This window comes from Rhagoletis pomonella, unplaced genomic scaffold, assembly GCF_013731165.1.
Source record: "Rhagoletis pomonella isolate Grant_MI unplaced genomic scaffold, Rhpom_1.0 Rhpom_scaffold_00001, whole genome shotgun sequence".
NCBI classification, from domain to species: Eukaryota; Metazoa; Arthropoda; class Insecta; order Diptera; family Tephritidae; genus Rhagoletis; species Rhagoletis pomonella.
In genome coordinates, this window is record NW_023458555.1 from 14,061,436 (window position 1) to 14,071,913 (window position 10,478).

The 10,478-nt window shown below is 39.6% G+C and overlaps 1 protein-coding gene across 1 annotated transcript; it reads left to right on the forward strand.

Annotated features, from left to right (window-relative positions):
• Positions 1-356: 356 nt before the first annotated feature.
• Positions 357-6,149, forward strand: LOC118736644 (solute carrier family 22 member 3). Its single transcript, XM_036466720.1, has 6 exons — positions 357-1,141; positions 3,298-3,452; positions 3,532-3,700; positions 4,971-5,293; positions 5,352-5,486; positions 5,587-6,149. The coding sequence occupies exons 1-6, from the start codon at positions 357-359 to the stop codon at positions 6,147-6,149; spliced, it is 2,130 nt and encodes a 709-aa protein (XP_036322613.1).
• The last annotated feature ends 4,329 nt before the right edge of the window (positions 6,150-10,478 follow it).

Sequence of the window (10,478 nt, forward strand, 5' to 3'; positions counted from 1 at the left end):
AATTATCAAAACGTCAGCAATATGCTAATATTAAGATTTTTGTCGATCGTCTCATTTACTAAGACGCTCCCCCCAATCGCTGATTCAATTCACACTAATTTGTATGGAAGGCGACACTACTAATTACAAGGATAAACACTGAGTATCGACATAATCAATTGTCACACAGAGCACAGAACCAACAAAGAATCGCTTGCGATCAAATTGAGACCTGTACGTATTTTCTATGTCAGCAGCTGGTAGTTAATCCAAGCATCAGCACAGTCTCGCGGATAAGCTCTCGGAAGTTACTCGCACTAGTCGGTTAATTCATTGCAATCGAGTTTGAATAGGTACGCAGTTAGATAGTCGTTAGAATGACCTCGACCGCAGCGAAAACAATGAGTACACAGGAAAGTAGAGCAGCAAAAGTTAACGCGAACAAACCAGTGACCTTTTCCATCGGCGACACAACTAACCCAGCTACCGCGGCTGATAGTAAATACGCCACAAAAGCAAAAGCGGAACGCGCTGGCACAGTAAGCTTTGATTTGCCCACCAGCAAGTCGGCTGCCGCACCCACATCCGCATACGCGCCAACTGACATCGTCCAGCAGGTATGCGGCAACTTTGGTCGCTGGCAGCTCCGCACCATACTACTAATCTTCCTCTGCAAAATACCTTCTGCTTGGTTTATGGCTTGTATTATTTACACCGCGCCCACGCCTCGAAAGGGCGACTACTTTTGTCGTCCGCCAGCTCAGATGAATGTCAGCGGTGCTGGTCCACATGGCAGAGCTACAGCGCCGGCCTGGGTGCGCATGCCTTCGCCGGTGTCTGATGAACGTGGCACCGATCGCCGCTTCTATATGGATGCCTGTAATATTTATGAGGAGCGCTTACAGCTCGATTTCGCTGCCAATCATGCCAACTATTCAAATCCCTTCGAAGAGCCAAATGTGGTACAATTGCCGAACGGTTCGCTGAGCCTGACGGTGAATGTGTTGCCTTGCGATCACTTCGAGCACAATTCCGATTATATTTCGCTGGTGTCTCAGTTCGATTTGGTTTGTTCACGCCAGTTGCTGATCTCCATGACGCAGTCCTTTCACGGCTTGGGCGCATTTTTGGGCGCTCTACTTGTACAACACGCGCTCAAACAGTTAAGTTCTATGAATGGAATTAAGTAAATTTATTTGCAAAACTAATGTACGGAAATTTTCGCGTCCTCGTAGGTGTTAATTGAATGAAGTTTAGTGAACGTAACGATTGTATATAGGGATAATTGGAAATACTCTGCAGCAAAACGGAAATTTTGCGAATCTATTTTCAGATAATCACAAATAGGCAAAAATGCGTACTAACATTTCTCTACATTTTGCCCTATTTCACTGACACTTGTTGGGCGTAATAATTAGATTATTCATTGTACTACAACTTGGTATCTAAATATAGTAAATTTTTGCAATCGCGGAAATAGAGGAAACAGAGCACAGTTGGTATGAGGTGTTATGTAAGTGTGACTCTGCTGTGAGGCATTAAATGCGTTACGAATAGTGAAGGAAAGGCTGTCAGTTTAGGTTAGTCGGCCACCACTGTGAAAATGTACTTATGCTTTTGACCCTTTGTGTTTGTAAAAATCCTCAGACTCGTTTCCGATAGGTAGCAAATTAAAACAAGGGTAATGCTAGCATAATGGAAGTCCAAATGGAGATGGGCCTGTCTACAGCGATTAGTAAATAGGCGATGTCAGACGGAATTCCAATGTAGGACCACCTATTGCAGAATGTGTAAACAAATAAATAAATTTGCAATGTTGAACATAAATTAAATAAATGGAAATGTGAAAAAGTAAAAATAAATAAAATATAATAACAAAATGTTTATTGTTTTTATTGATATTTTATGTCCAAAATTAGTTAGTTACAAGTTAGTTGACATGTAATGCAAAAGTATCCAGGGCTGATTTGTTTTTTTCGGGTATCGCCCCAAAAAAGCAGATAGGTTTTTCGAACAAAGTATACAGTTAATAGTTAGCACTAGTGTTTGCGTAAACAGACTAAAGTTGGGTATACGCTAACGTCACTCCCTGCAGGGAAGGGACACTCTGCTAAATGACCAAATGAGTCCCTTATCTGGAACAATCATCGAAACCTATCCTAACCAGGCCGATAAATGGTGGTAATGCCAAATAATAAGTGGAAGAATTATTACCACAGGGGGTCCACCAGTTGGGTCTGTTGCCGTAAGCCTTAGATGCTCAAAAAGGTTCCTCAGGCAGGTTTTGTTGGCGTATTTTAAAAAATCTATAAAAAAAATCTGGCTTGGGAGCACGTATTGCTTGGCGTAGTCAATACAATAGGTGCAATCCCGTATTCCTCGGACGAAAACTAGTAAAACTGTCAAAAAATAAAAATTCTCTCAGAGCGAGAGAGTAACATTGGAAAGTACGGGATCGCTTTCTAGTAAAAAAAATGGTAACTTCTGTCAACTTCAACATAACCTCCAAATTTTGGTTGTAAATTTTTGGTTATTTTATACGTAAATACACTTAGCTCACACATATAAATAACCAAAAATACTTTCAAATTGATTACAATCCACTTAAACAAGTAATTAAATACTTTTCAACATGCATTAGCAGAATGCACTTTTCTTTTGTTTACAATTTGGTTGCCAACACACACTACAGCTGATCGTTTGACACATTTACCTGAACTTGCCAGCAAAAAATCTTCGGACTAAAACTGGTAACTTCTGACAGAGAGAGGACCTTTTTTACTCTCTTCTTTGTACTCTCAATAGTCAGAGAACCGAGTACGGGATCGATTTCCAGTAAAATCTGACTGATTCTGACTAGTCCGGATTCGTACGGGATCGCAACTAATATTTAGTAACAATATAAAAAAATTCAAAGTAATGGATTCTTACCGGAGCCGGCCACCATACTTGCGCGCCATACGTTGGAATTGAGATAAACGTGGGACAAGCTTTTGTTTCACTCCCAGTTTGAAGATCTTCTTACATCTGTAGGAAGCTAGGTTTCCTTATGAATCCCGACATGCCCTTCTCATGCACCAATTTGTGCAATAATAATTTCAATAAACCTCCAATTTGGATGCATTTGCATGAGAATAATAATCTACCCTTACATTGGACCAAATTGGTACTCAAAATATTAAATTTCTTGATAGTAGATTCAAAGTATTCAGCATTAAGTTTCAAGTAAATACCTTTAAAAGCCTGTTAATTAATTTCCACGTAATTGAATGATCCGTTTTAACTTTTCCATTTGTCTATTTCGTCCTCGCACCACAGCGTGAGTCCACATTATTTGATGTTTGTCGGCATGCTATTTCAAATATTTTGCGGTTGCATAACTGGTCTCGTCACAAATTTTCAACTTCACATTTATTTCCGCTGCCTGACTTCGATCGCTTGTACTGTTATGATGTCTGCCGGTCAGGTTATATGTAAGTTTCTCCATATTCGACAGCTTTCATTTCACATATTAATATGAATTTTTCACGCTCTTCTTCGTCTTACTTTTAGTAATGGACATCACTGCTGGACGCGCTAAAACTATTGTCACTACATTGTCTGAGTTATTCTGGGGTATTGGATTAATTCTTCTACCTGGTATTTCGATATTTTTCGATAGTTGGAGTTACCTCTATGTGGCCATATCTTCATCTGTGGTTATTTTAGTTTTCATGCACAAGTAAGTAAAAAGTATTTACTCGAACGTATTTACATATGTAATATTAAATAAGTTTTCCGAGTATTGTGAAACAAAATTTCTTCTGAAGGTCTGAGAAGCTATAGCGAAAAGCGCCGGAAGTCAAGAACAAAGTTCAACAGCCAGCAGTTGTCGGTTCCGGGGAACTGCTTTAGGTTTGTGAAATTGTTGCATCCCAGCTATTTATACAGACCATAATCTTACAAGAATTGAGAATGGCGGCTTTGTGGGTCCAACGAGATCTGCAGTCCGCCACTTGGTCACGCTCGGCCAGAAAGACTACGCAGCACCATATGCTCTAGTGGAGCTATCTAGACTTAGTCCACCGAATCGCGGTACCTCTCCTGACCAGCTCATGTGCCACGCAGTTCACTATAACTGTGGACTGTTACCCATATAAATGTGACAAAGAAACTCACAAGCGACCGAAAGAAAGGTCAGATATTCCCCAACTAAATTTGAATGCGAGCTAGCCCAAGGCTATGTTTGCCACTTGGCTGTCAGAGTAGATATTTACCTTGCTTGCCGGTGTCCCGCCATCCAGCAAACAATCGACTGCTTCCTTAATTCCAACTGTCACTGCCTAGGAAAACACTACAATGAACAGGAAGTCTACATGTATGGTTGGTAGAGCATTGGGTTGGTCGTAGGCATTGGAAAATTGTACACGCATGGATTACAGTAGACAGGAGGTCGTTGGAAAAGTTATTTGCAGTGAACACCAAGCCTGCTACCAACCCTTGCCCTTAGCCCAACTTGGCTGTGGGTACTGCTCAGGTTAAATTCGTACCAAAGTAGGATAAATGCAGATGTGCCAAATGGGTGTCCAGCATGCGGAGTCACCTCACGACGTGCAACACCTTTTCGCTGGTAATCTAAACTCTACTCAACTAAGGCGCCTCGAATTGGTACACTTCTTGGGCCTCCCGTTAGTTAAGCTTGACGACAAGCCGATCTAGGCAGGGCTAGCCGTACCTTCGATAGAGAGGGATTAGCTAGTCCTAGGTGTCCCACTGATTCCTTTAAGGGAAGAGGGTTTCATAGAGCTAGAAACTGATCTTAGGACGTACGCCCCATCTCTTACCAATTTCCCCCTTCTACCTGCGATGACAATATATTGTGCCCATGAATTGTGTCCCGTGCTCTTAGCTTGAGAAGAAATTTCGCCACTACCCGGTCAGGGATTCTATTTGTATCTAACAAACTTTTTAATAAAATTATTTTATTTGAAACACTTTATTCGCTTACATAGATGGATAGCTGATTCACCGCGCTGGCTACTACGCCACAATAAGTTGGATCGAGCATTGAAACAACTATTGAATTCAGCCGCTTTCAATAACCGCTCAATACCATTAGATCTGGATAGTAAATTAGCTAGCTACGCCAAGCAGCTACAACAAATGGATGCGGATGCGCCACGTTATTGGTCAATTTGGGACAAGAGCACCGAGCGCAAATATATCTATTGCATGCACGGTGTTTGGGTGGGCGCTATAATCTTGCACAATGTTATGCTACTAATGATCAGATCACTGGGCATGGAGTACATACACGTGAATACGGCATGCGTGGGTGAGTTGAAAATGAAGCAGAGTACCGAGTACAAAATTTATGAATTTTCTTCTATTAGGCTTCTCTGAGATACTCGGCATTTTCCTGGGACTCTACTTTATACTCTACACCAGACGTCGTTGGCTTTGGTGCGGCCAGCTGATGATCGTTGCAGGCACTGTCACCTACCTGATCTGGCTCGTGCCGAGCTCATGTAAGTAAAGTAAAAATCTAAAAAAAAAAATAATTCTGCTAACTTATTCTCTCTCTCTTTCGCTCTCACTCCCGCAATCTTTCCCTTTCTACAATTTCAGTGAAATCAAGTCGTCGCGTTGCTATTGAAATGCTCTTTTGGATGTTTCTGAAGTTCGCGAATGCCGTTACATTTGCTGTGCTTGCAACGTGCACCGGTGAAATTGTGTCGCCTGAAAAACGTGCTCTATTGATGTTCTCTGTGCTCATACATAGCCGCTTTTGGCTCATCTTTGGTCCATCTATATCCGTCACCATGCAAATACACAATTTAATTCCCATCACTGTTCTAACTTCGTTGGCATTGGCAACTGGTATCTTACTTTGCTTTCTCGATCGCTCGTTTCGGAATACAGAACAGCCGCGTATAGCGAAGGTGCCGACGCCGAACACATATCGTCGCAACTCTTCGTTGGAGCTACTGCGTCGTGCCTCCACTAGTACCGTTGGCAGTTCGAGTGGCTATACAAATTCGGGATTTTATGAGAATGATCTAACGATAAGCATATCGGATTTGTGGCTAGTAAATACTCAATTCGAGACAATAATGGAGCAGGATGTTTCGGCATCAGAAAGTGAGGCGACAGAATGTGAGCAAAAAGTGGAAGAAAAGCCAAAATGCTGAGAAGTTGGTAGTCTTCGACTTATGTGTATAACTTGCCTATGTACCTACGTGTGTATGTATAGTATAGAATTTCTTTAAATAGTTTATAAGATTATTACTTTTAATAAATTTACGAGTATTATTTTTATGTGATATATCTGTTGCTTTGGTAAAGTAGGCTCATCCGTAAATTGGAGAACCTGGCTAATATTCAAGCATCCTTCCAAAGGAGAAAAGTACAACACACTGGTGAATAACCTGTTAAGCAAGTAGAGCAAAAAGTTCTTCAATCCAGCAATATGAACTAGATCCTGCTGCATTTACAACAAAGGCCTAAGAACCTTCAAAATCTCTGCATAAGCGAAGATCACCGAATGAATGCGAAATAGCAGAGAACTCTGAAATTTGAATCAAAAAGTAAGGCTGTTGGAAATCGAAGCAGTATGGGCATAATTTTAAGTTGTTATACTTAGAAAACCATTAGACTTTATAACTCCTACGCTAGATTTCAAGAAAATCTTTCAGATGAAGTCCCCTTCTGCCGCAATTAGAGTAGATACAGCGTTATCGAGGAGAATTATGCTGGCATTTATGTGACCGATAGATCCAAAATGGGTCATGGTGTGAGTGCGGGGAGTTCTGTGAAATGCTGGATATCCTTCGCTTGAGTAACTAACTTTGGTAGCATATTCCAAGCGGAAATGCTAAAGATTGAGAGGGAGTACAGAAAGCAATGATTTTTTCTCAGATAGCACTGTGCGACAATTTTGGGACAATTCAAACCAGTCCGGACTTTGCTAATGTTTTCTCAAAGTATACATACATGCGATGTATTTGCAGATTTTATTTTATGGCCTGCTAAATTTTTCATGTCCTGGTCTAAGTAGTAGTCAAAAAAGGGGAAAACATGGTTAAAATAAATGTCTGAGCAAAATTAAAGGCTAAACCATATACAGTAAAATTTCACTTGAAATATTTTCGTAGAATATTTTAAGCCATTAGCTCTCGCCTGAAAGGGTCCTTTTGACACTCACTTAAAGAAACCCCGCAAAAAGCAAATTTCTAAGTTCGTTAGAGGATTGATATATTTTAGAAGGCATAAATTTCATGCCCACAACGTTAAAGCCTCTAAAAATTGAAATAAAAAATCAGCAAACAAAAATTGGCTTATCTCTACAACAGATTTTTTAAAATTGAGTTTTGCTGTTATTCCTTCTTGGCATAGATTTTTTATTTAACTTTTATAGAGACTATTGCGTTGGTGGCATAAATTTTTTTTTAATTAAAATTTTCGGAAGAATAATTTTCTAGAATATATCAATTCTCTTCCGAACTTAGAAATTTGCTTCTTGCGGGGTTTCTTGAAAAGAGGGTCATATTAAGGCGGGAGGTAATGGCTTCACTTCACGGGAAATTGAGTTATCGCAAGAGGCGAAGTCTCCAGGGATAACACTGAATAAAGGCTCAACTAGAAGTTATATTATTAACAACAAGCCTGTCGGATACATTATGGTGAAACATGGGTGATATCCCGCAAACTGACGTTTTGGGCATTGGGTATCTTCATAGATATTACCACCTCTAGCTATTCTAATTGACAATGGAGCATTTTGTGCTTCGGCAACTTAGTGAGCATAAGAAAACGAGACCTTCAAGGGAGCTTAATGATTTAAAATCATTCATTAAGGAACCCTTCCAACTCACGGACAAAATTATCCTACAGCAAGCCCTAAAATGTAATAATTTCTGAAAGGAATATTTGCAGAGTCTGGTATATGATGGATGCATGCTCGAGGATGGCAATACTGAGCCCGGTGTCTTACAGCATTAAAAGCCGTGGGCTCTTTCCAAACTACATCTACGCTTATGGATAACTGCAAAACTTTACTGAAACAGTTAAGAAGGCATAACAGGGTCACCATTTGGTGGTTAGCGGGTCATTAGGGTTTTAAAGTCAACGAAAGAGCTAACGCTTTCGAAAAAATTGGGTATCAACGGAGCCCATGTGTTTAATTGCCTTTCTGTAGTCCATCAAATATATACACAGCAGAGCTACTAAGGGAAACAGGCAATCTCTCGGAGGAGTCTCGGACCTACTTTTGAATTTTAGTGGAGAGCATCTGAGGACAGGCTACCTGACAGAACTACAGGTTCTGTGGCTGAAACAAAAGCATTATGCTGTTGTTTATATATGATAAGTCAAAGAATCTTACACTTCTGGGAACCGTTGTCGTTTCTACCTAAGGTGCTTAATTCTATAAATGGCCTAAGGTTGGAGTGAACTTCTGTGCGGCCAGCACAAATCATAATAATAAAATCTACCCAGTTGAATAATAAAAAACAAAAAGTATTTGGTCGATATTAAAGAGAATTTAATGTTCTAGCATTACAAAATATTTGGTTCACAAAACACTCGGTAAATTTTTTTGAACTTTGGTACACAAAAAAAAATAAATAAGTGGCAACCGTGCTCATGAGCTTCGATTTGGTTTCTGCGGACCTAGGTATTCTGTGGTGGTAGTTGGCCATCTCGTCCAATCTGTAGCTTCTCTCAGCATCACTTTGCGAATTCCTGGTACCTACATACATAATTCCTGCTTCCTTCACCTGGAATGCTGTCACGAACGAGATGCATTTACGTACTTTTGGCATAACTATTATTGACCATTGTTTCACTTTTATTTTAATAAAAAAGACAGTCGCACGCTTCCGACTCTTTCGTTTTGGCAGCTATGGCCGTTATTTGGTTTACCTTCATTTTCCCTTCTTTCTTTTACAATTTTTGGCGCATTCCCACCAGAGAACGTTTCTACTTTATAACGAATCTAAAAATTTTCTGATTTCATTAACATTCTCTGCTAGCATAGCACCAACGCCTAAAAGTAGCCTTGAGACCTTTTCCATTTTGAACTGCTAGTGTAAAGTGTAGTGCTGAATGCGTTTACTCGCCAGAGGACGCTGATAGCTGTAAGCGCGGGTAGTAAAAAATTTCACGCTAGATGGCGCCATCAGCTTTAAGTCGCTGGACAGTGATATATTTTTATGAGTGCAACACAAAAAAATGTAAAAAATCGTTGTTGTAAGCTACCTCAGACAGAGAACTTATAGAATATCCTCTAATGCTGGATTTCTACTAGGCATTAAATTACAGATGACAAAGTCGGGCATTAAAAAATAATCGTGTCATTACATTAAAAAAAATGTCATTAAGTTCATTTCCACATGGCATTTTTTAAATGGGATACATTTTTTGTCATTTCAATGCCTGGTGGAAATTCGGCATAAGTTCTCTGTCAGTGTTTAACCAATTGGTGCTAGTGTAGTATTTTGGTCCCTATAGTATGTTTTCTTGGGGCGACTTTTAGTTGAAAGAAACAACCGGCTGTTGTAAAACAAGAGATCGTTTTAATGCACATCGTTAAATTGCAGTTTGAAAAAAAATGAAGATGAAAATGTGATTTTGTTTCAATTAAAAATATTTTTGTTATACGTAATGCGAATTTTAAAAGCTCTTAAAAAAGTTAAACTTTTTAGTTTTTACGTATAGCAATCAGAAGCTCCAATAAAATGAAAAATAAACTAAAGAGCTTCCCGGTTCTATTCATTCAAATTTTTATATGTATACATACATGTAAATGACAATTTTTGAGAGCCAAACTGACGAGTTCTCACTTCAATGACCTGGCAACACTGGTGCCATCTCAGTTAACCTTTATGTCAACAGCAACATACTCGGGTATATCTTGGAAACTAAACATCAAATTGACCTGAAATTTTATGATATCTTCAACATAAGTATTTTACGTTATATTCCCAAGTCTGAGTGGGATTCGGCCACCTGGGCCAGAGAGAGAGAAAGAATATTATGGTTATTCGTTCATTCGTTATTCTACTATTTCAGGTCTCGCCAGGTGCTCACTAAGTTGATGAAGGCACATCCTACCTCGGATTTTAGAGGCCTTCAGGTACGTAGTAATTACAGCCACATCCATAATATTATAAAAAATTCCTAAGGCTGCTTGGTTGAATATTCGGCAAGGCATCTATCTATGTTATCAACGCCATATTTGCTTTGGTTGTAATCTAATATCAATAGTGGTTTCTTCTTAAGACCTTTAACTTCGATTGTCCAATGCATTCTTGAAAAGACCACAACTAATTTATTTTTCTACGGCACGTACTGGTCCATATTTTTGCAGACCTGAGTATGTCGTGGGTTCGGAATCTGCCAGTTTGTGGTGTTGGAGCAACTCAAATTGTTCCTTCTTTGGCAATATAGTTTTCCCGGTATATCGTCAAGTTCTTCATGATCTTACGGGTCGTATTCGGATAACTGGATTTCTTCTATAT